The sequence below is a fragment of the Anolis sagrei genome, chromosome 2, assembly GCF_037176765.1.
Source record: "Anolis sagrei isolate rAnoSag1 chromosome 2, rAnoSag1.mat, whole genome shotgun sequence".
NCBI classification, from domain to species: Eukaryota; Metazoa; Chordata; class Lepidosauria; order Squamata; family Dactyloidae; genus Anolis; species Anolis sagrei.
This window is the reverse complement of record NC_090022.1, coordinates 7,354,445-7,374,088: the sequence shown is the minus strand read 5'-3', so window position 1 is coordinate 7,374,088 and position 19,644 is coordinate 7,354,445. Positions and strand designations below refer to the sequence as shown.

The following is a 19,644-nucleotide window of genomic DNA, read 5'->3' as shown; positions in this document are numbered from 1 at the left end:
CACTTCAGAATAATCCCTGAGAACCTCTCTTTGAGGCGCCCCTGGCTTCCCGCTAGGTTTAAAGTATATGTCTTACAGAAAAGTACAGCTGTTACAGGCCCAGCGCATGACAGAATAATCTATATATATAAAAATGTAATGTTCGTTTGTGGGATTAACATAACACAAAAACCACTGGAGGAATTGACACCAAATTTGGACACAAGACACCTTTGGACACAAGACACCATCATTTGGGAGTTGTAGTTGCTGGGATTTATAGTTCACTCACAATCAAAGAGCATTCTGAACTCCACCAAGGATGAGATTGAACCAAACGTGGCACACAGGACTCCCATGACCAGTAGAAAACACTAGAAGGATTTGGTGGGCATTGACCTTGAGTTTGGGAGTTGTAGTTCACCTACAACCAGAGAGCACTGTGGACTCAAACAATGATGGATCTGGACCAAACTTGGCACGGATATTCAATATGCCCAAACGACTTAGTTTGCCTCTGGTCAAACAGCCGAGCCCTTCCACGCTCTAAGCATCTACATAATAAAAACTCAATCAAGAGAAAGCTTAGATCCAATCTTTTCTATCAAGAAATGTAGATCTTATGTTTTAATAAACCTTTTGAGATCTTTTAAGGTTGAACCCTGTATCTCCCTTCCTTAAGCTCAAGAATTCTTTGCAGCTACACTATCTCTATCTGGAGGTTTAGCACAGCTGGTAAATCACCAGCAACTTTAAGATCTATCAACTGAAAGGTTGCAAGTTCAAAGCCCTGGGGTCAGCGTGAGCTGCCGACTGTCAGCCATGCGCACTGTTTACCTAAGCAGTTCGAAAACAGCTTTAGCTGTAATTAGAGAAATAGGGTACTGCTAAAAGCAGGGGAGATGTCATAAGGAAAAAAGATCAGAAAATGCTGGGTGACCAAAAGGAAGGAGGAAGTCCTGACGGCTCATAGAGGATGGAGCGACAGCACCTCGTGGCTGGACTCGAGCCCAACTTTCCATGGATTGAAACAACACACCTCCTTTCTGTTCTGTCTGTCTGTGCACTGTCTATAAAAAGCAGCATTAAATGTTTGCCATGTGATCCGCCTTGAGTCCTCTTCGGGGTGAGAGGGATGGAATATATTTAACTAATGTTAATTTTTTTAAATTGTTATATATTCATGGTTTTATATTGTTGTTTATTGATATTGTGGCATTGAATTGTTGCCTATGTTAGCTGCCGTGAGTCCCCCTCCCCCCTGGGGGTTGAAAAGGGCGGGGTAGAAATGCTTTAAATAATAATAATAACAACACTTTATTTATTTATTTATTATTATCTGCTGCTTGCTGCTACCTGAGAATGCTCTATTATGTATCATGTCTTGTATTTTTAAATACAGTTTTCTCTCACTACTTTGCAGTTCGCTTTTAGCAGACTCGCTGTTTCGCAGGTTTTTGAAAATATTAATAAAAAATATTAAATATTTACATCCAGGGGAGGCCAAGCTCGGAAGTGCAGTGGCCTGATGCACAGCGCGGAAGTCCTGCCTGGCCTCCATAGACCCCGGAAGTGCGGTGGCCTGAAGTGCGACGGGGAAGTCCTGCCTCCCTGACCTGTTGCTGTCTGCATGGCTCCAGAGGCTCCGCAAAGGCCAGGGAGGCAGGCCGGTGCCCTTGGGATGGGCCAGGAGGTGGGTACGGAAGCGCGGGTAAGAAAATAATATATGAAATATATTAAATAATGTATAAATATTTAAATTAATATGGCGTCCCTACTTCATGGATTTTCACTTATCACGGGTGGTCCTAGAATGGAACCCCCACGATAAGTGAGGGAACACTGCACTCTGCTACTTTGGGGAATTTCCATAACCAATAAAAAAAACCCTGTCAAGGGATGGAAAACTAGTGATGTGAAAGATAAGTAAGTGGAACCCATTCCTCTCTCCATCTCCCTCTCTCTCTGTGTAAGACATTATTAATTAATTTATTTATCTGACTTGTATACCGCTACTCCCAATTTGGCTTGGAACAATTTACAGTACTAGATTAAAACAATACAATTAACTTAAAAATACAATAAAAACAAGAACAGACATAGTCCCGAGTTATTCACCCATCGAAAGCTTGTCAGAAGAGAAATGTTTTACAGGCTTTCCGAAAAGCAAGTAGGTCTCTGATAGATTGGGTTTCAACGGGCAAGGCCTTCCATAAATAAGGGGCCACAATCAAGAAGGCTCTCTGCCTAGTAGAGGACAGATGATAAGTCTGGATTTTGGGGACTTCAAGCAAATTTTGATCTTCAGACCGAAGTAATCTCTGGGGTTGGTAGGGGGATAAGCGGGCCCTCAGGTACGCCGACCCCAGACCATATAAGGCCTTAAAGGTTAGTACCAGCACCTTGAAAGTGATCTGGTACTCAATCGGTAGCCAGTGCAGCTGTTGTAGAATTGGGGTGATACGACACCTCGCCAGCACCCCGGTGAGAAGACAAGCCGCTGCATTTTGCACCAGCTTCAGTTTCCGGATCACTGACAAAGGAAGGCCAATGTAGAGGGCATTACAGTAGTCAAGCCTCAAGATGACTGTCGCCTGGATCACTGTAGCCAGGTCATTCCTAGATAGGAAGGGAGCCAGTCGCCTAGCCTGACGTAGGTGGAAAAACGCCAAAGGCAGCAGGTTCTGCCTGATTTTGGAAGCTGAACAGGGTCAGCCCAGGTTAGTATTTGGGTCCTGAGGGCTGACCCTGTTGAGAGGATGTCACTTGCTCCGGGCACACACTGGGTTTCCAAGGCCAAGTTGGGCTGCAAGCTCTGTCTTACAGAGGGACAGTACAAGGCTCAAAACATTACACAACGAGGCCATAAGATGAATTTATTTCTCTCTGAGCATTTGCAAAAGAATACAAGAAATACATTTCAGTGAACTTACTAAAGCAAGTAGAAAACAGCTGAAAAGGAGGAAACCAGTGTGGAAACCGCATCATCTCAACCAGTGAAGCGGCGACAGTGCCACAAGGCCAGGACTGGGCTGAACCTGCCAAGTTCTCCCTTAAAGTGTGCCAAGAAAACATCCAAGATGATTTGAATCAACTGTCAGTTTAGATAAGAAAGAATCAATATAAAGGCTACAGCAGTTTTCTGTCCACATGTGTTTCCTTCATTGTGTGACTATTCTGGTGCCTACTGAGGATTGAATTCTTCCCACCCTCTTGGCGGTGTATGCTTTCTCTCATGGAGTTTTGAGACCTGATTTGAGGACACAACTCTTCCCACCCTCTGAGCATTTAGAAGCTTCTCTCCTCTGAGATTCATTTCATGCTCAAGGGGATGTTTCCCCTGAGTGAAGCCTTTACCACACTCCAGCCATTTCCATGGCTCCTTTCCCGTGTGGGTTTTTTTAGTACACCAAGAAGCTTGTGCAACTCAATTATTTGCAAAATGCAGGGATATGTATCATTTCTCTTTGCATGAACATTCCAGTAATCTCTGAGGATTGATGTGCAGTTCAAACTCTTATCAGATTCCAGCCTTTTTGACTCCCACCCCATGTGAGTTTTTCAGTGGGCCTTGAGACTTGCTCTCCAATGGAAGCTCTTCCCTCATTCTGGACATGTCTTTGATGTCTCTTCTATATGACTGTCCTGGACATTTGTGAGGTCTGATTTGTAGCTAAAACTCTTCCCAAACTCTCCTGTATGAGTGAACTGGTGAGCTGTAAGAACAGATTTAAGGCCATAACTCTTCCCACACTCCAGACATTTGTAGGGTTTCTCTCCTCTGTGATTCATTTCATGTCCAATAAGATTTCTCTTATCACAGAAACTTTTCCCACACTCCAGGCATTTATACGGTTTCTCTCCTGTGTGGGTTCTTTCATGTTTCTTGAGGTTTCCTTTCTGAAAGAAACATTTTCCACACTCCAAACATTTATATGGCTTCTCTCGTGTGTGGGTTTTTTGATGTGTATTGAGGACTTCTTTTTGAGAGAAACATTTTCCACACTCCAGGCATTGATACGGCTTCTTTCCTCTGTGGGTGTATTGGTGCAACTTTAGGCTATTTTTCCAACAGAAACTCTTCCCGCACTCCAGGCATTTGTAGGGTTTCTCTCCTCTGTGATTCATTTCATGTCCAAGAAGACTTTTCTTACCAGAAAAACCTTTTCCACACTCCAGGCATTTATATATCTTCTCTTGTGTATGGGTGCTTTCATGTCTGTCGAGGTGTGCTCTCCGAGAGAAACATTTCCCACACTTTGGGCATTTATAGGGTTTCTCTCCTCTGTGGGTGTTTTGGTGCAGCCTTAGGCTACGTCGCAAAGAGAAACTCTTCCCGCACTCCAGACATTTATAGGGTTTCTCTCCTCTGTGATGCATTTCATGTCCAGTAAGGTATCTCTTATCAGAAAAACCTTTTCCACACTCCAGACATTTATATGGCTTCTCTTCCATGTGGGTTTTTTGATGTGTGTACAGGACTCCTTTGTAATTAAAGCATTTTCCACACTCGGTGCATTGATAAGGTTTCTCTCCTCTATGATTCATTTCATGTCCAATAAGATATCTCTTATCAGTAAAACTTTTTCCACACTCCAGGCATGTATATAGTTTTTCTTGTGTGTGGGTTCCTTCATGCCTTTTGAGGTGTCCTTTCGAAAAGAAAGCTTTTCCACACTCTAGACATTTATATGGCTTCTCTCCCAGGTGGATTTTTTGGTGTGTGTTTAGGACTCCTTTGTGATGAAAGCATTTTCCGCACTCAGTGCATTTGTAGGGTTTCTCTCCTTTATGATTCATTTCATGTCCAATAAGACTTCTCTTTTTAGAAAAACCTTTTCCGCACTCCAGACATTTATAGGGCTTCTCTCCTCTGTGCTTCATTTCATGTGCAATGAGAATTCTCTTCTCAGCAAAGCCTTCTCCACACGTCAAGCATGTGTATGGCTTCTCATCCCTGTGGATGTATTGGTGCAGCTTTAGGGATTTTTTCCAACAGAAACTCTTTCCACACTCCAGGCAATTATAGGGTTTTTCACCTCTGTGATTCCTTTCATGTCCAATAAGACTTCTCTTATCAGAAAAACCTTTCCCACACTCCAGGCATTTAAATGGTTTCTCTCCCATGTGGGTTTTTTGGTGTGTGTTTAGGACTGCTTCGTGGTGAAAGCATTTCCCACATTCAATGCATTTATAGGGTTTCTCTCCTTTGTGATTCATTTCATGTCCAACAAGACTTCTCTTATCACAAAACCCTTTTCCACACTCCAGGCATTTATACAACTTCTCTCCTGTGTGGGTTCTTTTGTGTCTCTCGAGGTTTCCTTTCTGAAAGAAACATTTTCCGCATTCCAGGCATTTATACGGCTTCTCTCCTGTGTGGGTTTTTTGGTGCGTGGTTAGGCTTCCTTTATAATGGAAACATTTCCCACACTCCAGGCATTTATACGGCGTATACACAATTTGTGGGTTTTCATAGTTTGTAAGGTGCATACTAGATCCAAAGCTCTCTTCCAATTGATGGCATTGAGGTTGTCCTTTCTCCATTAGGATGGTGATATCATCATTCAGATATGATTCCTCATGCAATAAGCTATTCTCAAAGACAAGACAGTTCTCGATCTCCCTGCTTTCGTCTAGCGTTTCTTGGATTGTTATTTCCCTTATATCAGCAGAACACTCCTTCCTTCTATAAGCTTCTCTTTCCATTTCCAGGTTTCCCTCTTCCCCCTCTTTATATCCGGTTGTTTTCCTCCACGCTTTACATGATGCTGTCCCATTTTCACTCTCTTTTCCAGCACCACCTTGAAGAAAAAAACAAACATTAAGAAGACATGAGAAAATAGAAGCAGGAAATCAGTCAACTAGCTAGCAACTCAAACCATCCTCTTATTCACACTCCCTTGAAAAATTCTTGATTGTCAAAGATTGTTTGTCATCATGAGAAAATAACTTTAATTTTCCAATTAAATGTTCCTGTTCTGTTAAGCAACAGGATTATGATCCAACATTATTCTGGGTAAAATTGTCATGCTTTTTAAAAGAAGTCATAAATTGATGTCTCAAAAGCATATCAGTTCTGGATGAATGACTTACGCTTTCCTAAGAAGGAAGCATTTTTAGTTGTTGTATTTGTAAACATGATATAATCTATTAAATTAAATATTTATGTATGTATTTATTTATTTACGATATTTCTGCCCCACTCTACCTCACCCCAAAGGAGACTCAGGGCGGATTACAGTTTTGGCAAAATTCAATGCCATATTGCAAATATAAATAAACAAATACAACACATTAAGCCAGGGGTCCTCAAACTAAGGCCCGTGGGCCGGATACAGCCCTCCAAGGTCATTTATCTGGCCCTCGCTCAGGGTCAACCGAAGTCTGAAACGACTTGAAAGCACACAACAACAACAACAATCCTATCTCATTAGCCAAAAGCAGGCCCACACTTCCCATTGAAATACTAATAAGCTAATATTTGTTAAAACTGTTCTTCGTTTTAATTATTATATTGTTTTTAAGTGGTTTTTTGAACTACAAATAAGATATGTGCAGTGTGCATAGGAAATCATTCAATTTTTTTTTCAAATTATAATCCAGCCCTCCAACAGTTTGAGGGATTGTGACTTGGCCCTATGTTTAAAAAAGTTTGAAGATCCCTGTATTAAGCAATAAAAACAGATAAAACATATAAATACAATTAAAACAGTTAAAACATAGTGCCTAGTCCTGTAGTAAACACTCATGCTGCTACATTTTGTCAGTATAATGCTTTAACTGGGGTGAAATATAGTTTATAGGTTTTAAAACTCTGTGTGTTACCAGTGCAGAATACCATGCTATGCAAGGGTTAAAGGCACAGATGTGATTCGTGGCCTAGAGCAGTGGTTCTCAACCTGGGGTCCACAGATGTTTTTGGCCTACAACTCCCTGAAATCCCAGGCAGTTTAGCAGCTGTTAGGATTTCTGGGAGTTGAAGGCCAAAAACATCTGGGGACCCCAGGTTGAGAACCACTGGCCTAGAGTGTGAACTGTTAACTGTTCTGGTATACGTCACACATTCCAATGACATGGACTTGAGATAACGCACTGCTGAACATCCTCTTCCAGCCATGGCAGGGAACAAGTAAGACATGTGTGTGATTTCACTTGTACATAGGTATGTTTTGTTGTTTTTGACGCTGTTAGAAAGCAACTGAATAAACGTGCCGCTTCAAGGCTTTGAAGCTGATGGACGACTGTGCACTCTGTTTTATTGCGAGCCTCCTAGCAGTTGCTCTGAGGCTGAATTTTACTGACACATTTATGGCCAGGTCTTGACTTCTTTCCTGAAAGCCAGGCAGGAGCGGGGTAATGTAATGTCACTGAGGAGGGAGTTCCATAGTCAAGGGGCCACCACTGAGAAGGCCCTTTCTCCCATCCCCACCAGTAATACTTGCGAGGGGGGTGGGACTGAGAACAGGGCTTCCCCATCAGATCTCAACACTCTAGCTGGTTCATAGAGGGAGATACGTTCAGACAGGTAATTTGGGCCAGAATTGTTCAGGGCTTTACAGGCTAAAGCCAACACCTTGAATTGTGCCCATTAGCAAATTGGCAGTCAGTGGAGCCGACGTAACAGGAGGTTTTGATTTCAAAAATATCTAAATTGTTGTTGTGATATGACATGTGTTTGGCTGTATGGCCAAATGGGCTCAAAACATAGTTATACAAAGGGTTGTTATAGGTTTTTCGGGCTATATGGCCATGTTCTAGAAGCACTCCCTCCTGACGTTTCGCCAGAATCTATGGAAAGCATCCTCAGAGGTTGTGAGGTCCTCACAACCTCAGAGATCTCACAACCTCTGGGGATGCCTGCCATAGATGCAGGCAAATTCTCAGGGGAGAATGCTTCTAGATCATGGCCATATAGCCTGAAAAATCTACAACAACCAAGTGATTCCAGCCATGAAAGCCTTTGACAATACATAGTTACACAAATTCAGCTGGAACAATGTTTGGATGAAGAATCATGATTCTAAGTGATGCAACAAGGGAGCATTTTCAAAACTGATTTCTACAGACCAAGACACAGAGAGATCCTTACCAAAAGAGGCCAACGTCTCATAATTCTCTCCCATGACCTCCCAGTGCAGGGCCTGTTGATTCGGGTCCAGCAGGACCCACTCTTCCTCACTGAAATGTACAGTCACATCCTCAAAAGTCACCTGAAAGAGGAGGATTAGGGCACACAGATCAATAACAACAACAACAACAACAATACATCACACAGTTCTAGACACCTGAGAAGTGTTCAACTTGTGGTTTTTGGGATACAAAATCCAGCATATAGATCTCATTTGCTGTGACATACTGTGTTTTTGTGTCAGAATAATAATAATAATAATAATAATAATAATAATAATAATAGAATAATAATAATAATAATAATAATAATAGAAGATAAAGAATTGGTGGGATCACAAGTCTGAAAAAGTTACAGAGAATGAACACGTCAAGCTACTCTGGGACTTCCGGATTCGGACAGACAGAGTTTTGGAGCACAACACCCCTGACCTCATGGAAAAAAACCAAGTATAGATTGTCGATGTTACAATCTCAGGTGACAGCAGGATTGAAGCGAAACAACTGGAAAAACTGACATGATATGAGGATTTAAAGATCGAACAGCAAAAATTCTGGCACAAGCCATTCAAGGTGGTCCCAGGGGTGATCGGCACACTGGGTGCAGTGCCTAAAGACCTTGGCCTGCACTTAAAAACAATTGGTGCAGGCAAAATTACCATCTGTCAGCTGCAAAGGGCCACCTTACTGGAATCTGCATGCATTATTTGTCGATACATCACACAGTCCTACACTTGGCAATTGTCCAACGTGTGATCCAATACAGCAGCCAGCAGAGTGATCTTGTTTGCTGTGTACTAATCTTTTTTGTGTTTCTAATAATAATAATAATTTTTAAAAAACTTTATTTGTATACTGTCGTATCTCCCCGAAGGGACTCAGGGAGGTTTCCAACATATAAGGCAAACATTCAACTGCCAAAGAGAAAACCAGACAGACAAATTACATCAAGACAAGCACATTTGACAATATAAAACAACCTAATTTAACTCAATAAACATAATATACAATAAAGCCCTATACACTTTGGGTCGAACCTATCTTTGAGACTGTATCTCCTTCTATAAACCGGTGTTGGCATTAAGATCTGCTGGGGAGGCCCTTCTTTTGGCCCCACCGCTGTCTCAAACACGATTTGGTGGGGACGAGAGAGAGGGCTTTCTCAGTGGTGGCTCCCCAGTTCTAGAACACCCTCCCTAAGGAAATTAGATTAGCCCCCTCTCTTCAGGTCTTCCCTTTGAGTCTAAAAACATGGCTCTTCAGACAGGCCTTTGGTCCTGAGTAATCCATGCCCAATGTGATGAATCATTGATAGTACTAGCCCACACTTTGATTGATTGTTTTACGTTGTAGGAATTTTATAATTTTCAAATTTTTATAATATAATCAATAAGATTTTAGGCGCTGTTGATTATACTTAAGTCATTGTATTTATACTTATGCATTGTTGTCTGCACGTGGCACTTGGGAGTGCTTCTGTGAGTTGCCCCGAGTCCCTTTGGGGAGATGGTGGTGGGATACAAATAAAGATGATGATGATGATGATTATTATTATTATTATTATTATAACAAAAAATAAAAGCATCATAAAATGCAAAATGGGCTGGTCCATGAGGTCACGGAGAGTCGGAGACGACTGAACGAATGAACAACAAAAAATGCAAAAATCCTGCTAAAACATACTAAAAATGAAAAAAAATGCATTGTAGATCCATCAGGCAAGGTTCAACAAACTAATGGGCAGAATTACAAAATGGATGTGGCCAACTATAAAAGGGCTGGGCAAGGGATAGTATTTTATTTTATTTATTTATTGGCAGTATTTATATTCCGCCCTTCTCACCCCACAGGGGACTCAGGGTGGATCCCAATGCACATATACATGGCAAACATTCAATGCCATAGACACACAACATATGTAGACAGGCACACAGAGGCTATTTAACTTTCCAGCTTCATGAGGGTATGCTTTTTGAATTCTGGCCACCAGGGGAGCTGTTGCTTCACCATCCACTTGTGACACTGATGGAGTACTTCCTCATTCTTTTGCACACTGCTGGAGATTTTTATGGCATCGTAAATTAGTTAAATTAGCTTCCCCACATAAGGGGTACCTAAATTTCCTACTTGACAGTTTTTTTTTTTGTCGTGTCAGGAGAGACCTGAGAAACTGCAAGTCGCTTCTGTTGTGAAAGAATTGGCCGTCTGCAATGACGTTGCCCAGGGGACGCCCGGATGATTTTGATGTTTTATCATCCTTGTGGGAGGCTTCTCTCATGTCCCCGCATTAGGAGCTGAAGCTAATAAAGAGAGCTCATCCGCCTCTCCCCGGATTCAAACCTGCGACCTGTCGGTCTTCAGTCCTGCCGGCACAGGGGTTTAACCCACTGCGCCACCGGGGGCAGATGCAACTGTCTTTTGAGCTGCAAAGATCAACAGCAAGCTAGACAAATAATTGGGAGCTTACTCCGACCTGGGTTGGCTTCGAATTCATGACCTTTCAGTCAGTAGTGATTTTAATGCAACTGTCTCCCAACCAGCTGTGTTGCAAGCCAGTCCAATGCTTTCAACCAAACTATCTGGAGAAATAAACCCAGGAGGCAGGTGGATGGATGCACAGCAGTCTCCTCTCTCTGGGAAGGGAGCTCTGCAACCTCTCCCAGAAGTCACCTCCCAGATTGTTGTTCCATAACATACAACTAAGTTGATCTAATGAAGGTTTGAACAGGGGATTCAGTCCAAAGTGGAAAGCACTGTGTGGGCCTTGTGGAAGAAGAAGGCTTCCGAGAACAGCATGCTGAGATCACTTGAAAGGAAACTTGGGCGGAAGCAGAAAACAAACCAATGAAAGAACCTTTCCTGACACATGACGTGGCCATGGACAATTCCAGAATTATCTCCACTTCATTTCTACTTCATTTCTACTTCCATCTTTTTACCTGATCCTGTTTCATGGAGGCCATTTCTCCTGCTTCACAAAGAGATGAGCTTTCCATCATCCTTGGCTCCTCCCCTGTGAAATTCCAAAGAAAGGAAGGAAAGAGAACATTAACAACTGACAATGTTTCATCTGGCATAAGCATTCATTCAATGCAGCCAGTTTCATGCAAGACCATCATGCACTTAGATGTCCTAATAACTATTCTTAGAAACATTCTAACAATCCAGCTGAAGACAAGTCTTACTAGGGATGTAACCAAAGACCATATATCTGGAAGAACCTTGAGGGTGAGGACCAAGCAAAAGAGGGGCCTCTCACCTGGTGGATCACCGCTTCTGTCCTTGTCCTCCATCTTGATCCACCTGGAAGGGAAGCCCTGGCTGGTGCCTGGTGGGGCCTCCTGGGCTTGAAGGACCTCTCTCTCCTGCCGCTCTTCCAGTAGCTCCTTCTCCTCTTGGGCCCAACTCAGGAGGAAGCCTTCAGCCAAGGCCACAGCCTGAGAAGTGGTCTCTGCCCCACATTCTCTCACCCAGCGCTCCATCTCCACAGGAAGGACAGCCAGGAACTGTTCCAGGATCACCAGGTCCAGAATCTCCGCCTTGGAGTGTCGCTCAGGCTTCAGCCACAGGCGGCACAGAGAGTGGAGGCGGCTGCAAACCTTTCGGGGGCCCAAGGTCTCCTCACAGAGGAAGCGTTGACCCTGAAGGTCTGCGCTGAAGCCCTTCTCCTCCAGGGCATCCTGACCCATTCTGCCTGGGAATCCCACACTTCTCCTGCCCCACATTTCATTGGGCTCTCTCCCCACTTCAGGGCTGGCCTGGTTTGGCTCCTCCGTCTTCACTCTGGACTCCATCTGGGCTGAAGAACCTCTTCCCTTCTTCATCTGAAGATGTCAGAAAGCAAAGGCTACACAAGACAAAGAGGAGGTGGAGGTTAGGTTAAGGTTTAAGGGGTCTTTACAACCATTTTTGTGTTACTGCTATCTGACTTCCCTGTAAGAAAAGCTGAGCCCTGCCATATGCACAAAGGAGGACCTTCTCACAGCGACACCAGAAGCACTCCAAGTAGCCAGCTTCTGATCAAAGGACAGAAAAATGCCAAGTTTTTAATTTTTTAAAAAATACATTATAACTGTATTCTCAATTTCCTTCTGACACAATAAACCCATTTTTGTGTTGCCATTGTATGGCTTCCCTGTAAGAAAAGCAGAACCCTGTCAGCTTAGAGCCAATTCCATGAAGAAATACACTGGGAATCCCCTTGCATTGCTTTCCCCTTCTTCCCACCTTCAGCCCCACTTCCCTTCTTTCCCTGTATATACAGTTCTGAAACTGAGAGGAACCCTGGGAGTTGTAGTGTGGCAAAATCCTCAGCCTTCCCTGCCAAAGAGTACTGGTGCCTCACAAACTCCCCCTTCCAGGAGGGCAGACCATTCAGACAATGCAGCTCAAGTAGCAGCCAATAGTGAAAGGACCAAGGCAGTGACACCTCCAGCCCATCCCTTGTGTGGGTATCAGCCAGCACGTCAACGACTTAAATCAAGAAATAGTTTTCTAAGATCTACAGAGACACTCACTGGAACACCTCAGCAAGCGAGAGTCCAAAAGTGGCAGGCTCAAACCCAGAACCTCAACCAATGGCTGATACCCAATGAGAGACTCCCCCCTGGGCACACAGAAGACTGGGCGACTTGGAAGGCACAGAACAGACTGCGCTCTGGCACCACGAGATGCAGAGCCAACCTTAGGAAATGGGGCCACAAAGTGGAATCCATGACATGCGAGTGTGGAGAGGAGCAAACCACTGACCACCTGCTGCAATGCAACCTGAGCCCTGCCACATGCATAATGGAGGACCTTCTTGCGGCAACACCAGAGGCACTCCAAGTGGCCAAACTCTGGTCAAAGGACATTTAACCAACTACCCAGCTTGCAAACTTTGTGGTTTGTTTGTTTGTTAAAAATGCAATACAAATGTTTGGTTTGCTCCTGACATGATAAATAAATAGCTCAAGTGGGCCTGAAGTGCATTCATTCTGTGATGCTGATGCTTCATGGGGGAATGTAGCATGCTCTCACGACCAACTCTAAAATGGTCTCAAAACAGCATCACATCTTCCATATAATGTTATGATGTGTAACATATAGTGCTATAACCATATGAGTTCTAACCAGTCCATTCCTCATCTCCTGTATTGTATGGCACTGAATTGTGCCTTGATGTGTGGCGCTCTGATTCCCTTGGGGTGAGAAGAGCAGTTTATAAATATGGCAAATAAATAAATAAATATCCCCATCTTGCCCCAAAACTGCTTCCGACTTGGACTTGCTTCTGCCTTTGATATTGACAAGCTGGAATGTGTCCAGAGGAGGGCAACTAAAATGATTAAGGGTCTGGAGAACAAGCCCTATGAGGAGCGGCTTAAGGAGCAGGGCATGTTTAGCCTGAAGAAGGCAAAGCTGAGAGGAGATATGATAGCCATGTATAAATATGTGAGAGGAAGTCACAGGGAGGAGAGAGCAAGCTTGTTTTCTGCTGCCCTGGAGACTAGAGCAATGGCTTCCAACTACAAGAGAGGAGATTCCATCTGAACATGAGGAAGAACTTCCTGACTGTGAGAGCCGTTCAGCAGTGGAACTCTCTGCCCCGGAGTGTGGTGGAGGCTCCTTCTTTGGAAGCTTTTAAACAGAGGTTGGATGGCCATCTGTCAGGGGTGATTTGAATGCAATATTCCTGCTTCCTGGCAGGGGGTTGGACTGGATGGCCCATGAGGTCTCTTCCAACTCTTTGATTCTATGATTCTATGAGTGTTGGGATTGAGATGTTCAAACCCCTGGATTTCCAACATGGAGTGGTCATGGAAACCACTCTATGACCTTGGGCAAGTCAAGACAATAGAAATCTCATATGAAAAAATTTGGCCAAGAAAAATTATGCTTGGTGGCCACAGTTCGGAATTGATATACTGCATGCATGCATATATATATATATATGTATGTATGTATGTATGTATGTATATATGTATATGTATATGTATATGTATATGTATATATATATCCATGCATGCCTGTGAGTGGACTGTCTACAGACGTCACATGCAACTCCTAGAATGATTCAATCAGTGCTGCCTCTGGGAAATCCTGCAAATCTCTTTGGCAGACAAGCGAACACATGTCAGTGTGCTGTAAGAAGCAAAGACCACCAGCACTGAAGTGATGCTCCTCCGCCATCAACTCCGCTGGACCAGCCACATTGTCTGACCACCGTCTCCCAAAGCAGTTGCTCTACTCCGAACTCAAGAACAGAAAATGGAATGTTAGAGGACTCCAAAAATCCCATTGGCACCTGCCCCTCTTTCCTTCCCTTTGGAGCCTCCGAGCCCTTCTTCTCCTGGGAGGGAGGCCAGGATGAATCATAGAATGAAAGAGTTGGAAGAGGCCTCCTGGGCCATCCAGTCCAACCCCATTCTGCCAAGAAGCAGGAAAATCCCATTCAGAGCACCCCTGGCAGATGGCCATCCAGCCTCTGTTTAAAAGCCTCCAAAGAAGGAGCCTCCACCACACTCCGGGGCAGAGAGTTCCACTGCTGAACAGCTCTCACAGTCAGGAAGTTCGTCCTAATGTTCAGATGGAATCTCCTCTCTTGTAGTTTGAAGCCATTGTTCCGCATCCTAGTCTCCAGGGAAGCAGAAAACAAGCTTGCTCCCTCCTCCCTGTGGCTTCCTCTCGCATATTTATACATGGCTAGCATATCTCCTCTCAGCCTTCTCTTCTTCAGGCTAAACATGCCCAGTTCCCTAAGCCGCTCCTCATAGGGCTTGTTCTCCAGACCCTTGATCATTTTAGTCGCCCTCCTCTGGACACATTCCAGCTTGTCAATATCTCTTTTGAATTGTGGTGCCCAGAATTGGACACAATATTCCAGATGTGGTCTAACCAAAGCAGAATAGAGGGGTAGCATTACTTCCAGGAGTAGCATGACTCCTCTTGATGCAGGCCAAAATCCCATTGGCACCTGCCCCTCTTTCCTTCCCTTTGGACCCTCCAAGCCCTTCTTCTCCTGGGAGGGTGGCCAGGATGAGAGGGGGAAAGGGAGGAAGGAAGAGAGGGAAGGCTTGAGAGACTGAGGTTAAGGAGGAGGGAGGAATTAAGAAAGAAGAGGGGAGGAGCCCTGGCTGGGAGGCTGAGCCCACCTCTTTCCTTGCCAGATTTCGGGGGTGGGGGGTAGGGGCTTTGGCTCTCCATTCATCCTTAGCATGGGAGGGAAACTTGGAGGGCCAACTGCAGAGCCCATCCCCAGCCCTCTGGCCTAAGCTTCCTGGGAGTGGTGGTCCCCGGGGGGCCTTTGTTTCCCTCCCCGGAGGCAGCCTTCCCTCCCTCCCTCCTTCACCTCCAGAACTGAGGCTTCCCTTGAAGATGGGTAACAGAGGCCTCACCGCGTTGCCTTGAGAAGGAAGAGGAGGAACCGGAGGCAGACCAGCTGCTGACTCTTTGTCGCGGACACTCTGCTGCTCATATGGGCGGGGTCTCTCCTCCCTGGACACGCCCCTTCCCCCTCCCTCCTGGTGGGATTTAACCCTTCCTGGCCTTCTGGGTGGGAGGGAGAGGAGGAGGGGTCATAGAATCATAGAATCAAAGAGTTGGAAGAGACCTCATGGGCCATCCAGTCCAACCCCATTCTGCCAAGAAGCAGGAATATTGCATTCAAAGCACCCCTGACAGATGGCCATCCAGCCTCTGTTTCAAAGCTTCCAAAGAAGGAGCCTCCACCACACTCCAGGGCAGAGAGTTCCACTGCTGAACGGCTCTCACAGTCAGGAAGTTCTTCCTCATGTTCAGATGGAATCTCCTCTCATGTAGTTTGAAGCCATTGTTCCATTGCGTCCTAGTCTCCAAGGATGCCCTTTCTGGGGCCCTGAAGGGACACACAACCCCTCCACTCCTGCCCTGCAGAAAGAAGGCGTGAATCTTCTTCTTCTGTCTTCTATATCAATAAAAATGTCATGTTCGTTTGTGGGATTAACATAACTCACAAACCACTGGAGGAATTGACACCACATTTGGACACAAGACACCTCTCAGGCAAACAAATGACCATCTCTATATATAAACATGTCCAGTCTCGATAAAATAGTGAAGAGTAGAGACATCAGCCTGGCAACCAAGATCCATTGCCTAGTCAAAGCCATGGTCTTCCCTGTAGTCACCTACGGATGTGAGAGCTGGACCTTAGGGAAGGCTGAGCGAAGGAAGAGAGGTGCTTTTGAGCTGTGGTGTTGGAGGAAAGTGCTGAGAGTGCCTTGGACTGCGAGAAGATCCAACCAGTCCATCCTCCAGGAAAGAAAGCCCGGCTGCTCATTGGAGGGAAGGAGACTAGAGGAAAAGCTGAAGTCCTTTGGCCACATCATGAGGAGACAGCAAAGCCTAGAGAAGGGAATGATGCTGGGGAAAGTGGAAGGCAAAAGGAAGAGGGGCCGACCAAGGGCAAGGTGGATGGATGGCATCCTTGAAGTGACTGGACTGGCCTTGAAGGAGCTGGGGGTGGTGACGGCCGACAGGGAGCTCTGGCGTGGGCTGGTCCATGAGGTCACGAAGAGTCGGAGACGACTGAACGAATGAACAACACCATATATAAAAATGCTCTGTGCGTAATGAGTTCCTTAAAAACGAAAAAACCAATGAATGAAATCACACCAAATTTGGCAACAAAACGTCTCACAACACAAGGAGTGTCCATCACTCAAAAAGTTATGATTTTGTCATTTGGGAGTTGTAGTTGCTGGGATTTATACTTCACCTATAATCAAAGAGCATTCTGAGCTCCACCAACGATGGAGTTGAACCAAACTTGGCACACAGAACTCCCCTGACCAACAGAACACACTAGAAAGGTTTGGTGGGCATTGACCTTGAGTTTTGGAGTTGTCGTTCACCTACATCTAGAAAGAACTGTGGACTCAAACAATTATAGATTGGGACCAAACTTGGCACGAATACTCCATATCATAGAATCATAGAATCAAAGAGTTGGAAGAGACCTCCTGGGCCATCCAGTCCAACCCCATTCTGCCAAGAAGCAGGAAAATTGCATTCAAATCACCCCTGACAGATGGCCATCCGGCATCTGTTTAAAAGCTTCCAAAGAAGGAAGAACTTCCACAAAACCTAAATGATGATACAGTGCATGCGTGGAAACAACTCCCCTGACCTCGCCCTCTCCTGCACAAGCTGTCCATACCAGCTTTGAGAGGAAAGAAAGAGAAAGAGAAGGAAGAAAGGAGAGAAAAGAAGGGAAAGAAAAAGTGGGGAAGGAAGGAAAAAAGGGGGGGGGGAAAGAAGGAAGGAGAAAAGGAAAGAAAAAAGAGGGAAGGCATGAAAGCGGGAGAGAAGGAAGGAAGGAAAGAGACATAGGAAAGGATGGAGAGAAGGTGGGAGGGAAAGAGGGAAGGAAGGAGAGAAGAAAAGAAGGAAGGAAAGAAAGAGGTAGAGAAGGAAGCAACCAGACTGAGGCCAAAGCAAAGCGTGGCTGGGGACAGCTAGTATATAGAATCATAAGAGTTGGAAGAGACCTCATGGGCCATCCAGTCCAACCCCATTCTGCCAAGAAGCAGGAATATTGCATTCAAATCACCCCTGACAGATGGCCATCCAGCCTCTGTTTAAAAGCCTATATATCTATATATTTATTATTCTATATATGTATTATTCTCTCTCTCTCTCTATATATATATATATATATATAATTTATTTAAATCTTTTATATCCCAATCTTCTCACCTCTGTAGAGGGACTCACACCGGCTTCCAGCAAGGATTCAATGCTACTAATACAAGTTAAAACATTATACAACTATACAAGATTAAAATACACATAAATAAAATACATATATGCCAAATCACCAAGGTAAAATCATGTTCAACTCAGTCTGCATATGTGGTCACTCACTTTGGTCTGTAACCAGTCTCAGCCATTATTCTGGGAATGCTTCGTTCCATAACCAGGATTTCACTAGCCTCCTGAAGGACAAGAGGGAGGGGGCAGATCTAATCTCATTTGGGAGAGAGTTCTATAGTCGAGGGGCCACCACAGAGAAGGCCCTGTCTCTCGTTCCCACCAAACGCGCAATATAGGACAATACACCTTAAGGTACCCAATACGTCAAAGCACCAGATTCTGTCTGATATTGGATGATAAACAGGATCAGCCTGGGTTAGTATTTGGGTCCTGAGGGACTTCACCTCTGCCTTTCTCTGAGGCTGAGAGAATGTCACTCCAAGTGGGTTTCCAAGCCCAAGTGGTGCTGCAAGCTCTGTCTTACAAAGGGATAGCACAAGACACAAAACATCCACAAGGCCATAAGATGCCTTTATTTCTCTCTGAGTGTTTGCAAAAAGAAGACAAGAAACAGAGCACATTTCAGTGAACTTTCTAAAACAAACACAAAAGAGCTGAAAAGGAGGAAACTAGTGTGGATCCCACATCCTCTCAACCATTGAAGCGGCAACAGGACCACAAGGCCAGGACTGGGCTGAGCCTGCCAGGTTCTTCCTTAAGATGTGCCAACGAAAGGTCCAAGATGACTTGAGTCAGTCTAAACAAGAGAGAATCAATACAAAGGCTAGGCCAGTTTTCTGTCCACTTGTGTTTCCTTCATTGCGTGACTATTCTGGTGCCTACTGAGGATTGAACTCTTCCCACGCTCTTGGCATGTGTATGCTTTCCCTCCTGGAGCATTTGGAGACCTGATTCGAGGACACAACTCTTTCCACCCTCTACACATTTTGAAACCTCTCTCCTCTGAGATTCATTTCGTGCTCAATGGGATGTTTCACCTGAGTGAAGGCTTTACCACACTCCAGGTTTTTCCACAGCTTGTTTCCCACTTGGGTGTTTTTACTGCATTGTGAAAGCTTGTTGTGCAACTCAACTCTTTCCAAAATGCAGGGATATGTAGAATTTCTCTTTGTATGACCATTCCAGTAATCTTCGAGGATTGGTTTGCAGTTCACTCGGATCAGATTCCAGGCTTTCTGACTTCTCTCCTGGGTGGGTTTTTTAGTGGCGTTGAGAGTCTTGTCTTCTATAGGACTATCCTGAACATTTGTGAGGTCTTTTTCGGGCTATACGGCCATGTTCTAAAGGCATTTTCTCCTGACATTTCGCCTGCATCTATGGCAAGCATCCTCAGAGGTAGTGAGGTCTGTTGGAACTAGGAAAAAGGGTTTATATATATGTGGAATGACCAGGGTGGGACAAAGGACTCTCGTCTGCTGGAGCTAGGTGCGAATGTTTCAACTGACCACCTTGATTATCATTTGATTGCCTGGAAGTGCCTAGAGCAATCTTCCACATGCTCCTTTCTGTTGAAATTTTCCACAGCAGAGCACCTGATGAACCAACCTGGACACAGCATATTATTTGAGAACACAGAAATGCTGGACCACTCTCACAACCACCATGTCAGGCTACACAGGGAAGCCATTGAAATCCACAAGAAGCATGTGGACAATTTCAACAGAAAGGAGGAGACCATGAAAATGAACAAAATCTGGCTACCAGTATTAAAAAATATATAAAATTAGAACAGCACAACAA

The 19,644-nt window shown here is 44.6% G+C and overlaps 2 protein-coding genes across 3 annotated transcripts in view; both read right to left on the bottom strand.

The window, feature by feature from the left end:
- LOC132765801 (zinc finger protein 791-like) overlaps positions 1-19,644 on the bottom strand; it is an 84,462-nt gene that overhangs the window by 30,384 nt on the left and 34,434 nt on the right. The gene's annotated exons all lie outside the window — the stretch shown is intronic.
- Positions 3,130-15,562, bottom strand: LOC132765285 (zinc finger protein 420-like). Of its 2 annotated transcripts, none has more exons than XM_060759550.2 (5): positions 15,486-15,562; positions 11,369-11,956; positions 11,049-11,122; positions 8,072-8,192; positions 3,130-5,783 (listed from the first exon to the last, which is right to left on the bottom strand). In XM_060759550.2, exons 2-5 carry the CDS (start codon positions 11,931-11,933, stop codon positions 3,583-3,585), a joined length of 2,961 nt encoding a protein of 986 aa, XP_060615533.2. In that variant the 5' UTR covers positions 11,934-11,956; positions 15,486-15,562; the 3' UTR covers positions 3,130-3,582. The 2 variants fall into 2 exon arrangements, with proteins under 2 accessions (XP_060615533.2, XP_060615534.2); XM_060759551.2 differs by having other exon boundaries at positions 15,440-15,511.

What these genes read in the sequence shown, in the direction of transcription:
- LOC132765285 (XM_060759550.2), bottom strand. Translation starts at nt 11,933, where the DNA reads ATGAAGAAGGGAAGAGGTTCTTCAGCCCAGATGGAGTCCAGAGTGAAG. An exon ending in CAGAAGCGGTGATCCACCAG is followed by an intron (nt 11,123 to 11,368) that starts GTGAGAGGCCCC and finishes GGAATTTCACAG; the next exon opens with GGGAGGAGCCAAGGATGATG. An exon ending in CCTCCATGAAACAGGATCAG is followed by an intron (nt 8,193 to 11,048) that starts GTAAAAAGATGG and finishes CTCCTCTTTCAG; the next exon opens with GTGACTTTTGAGGATGTGAC.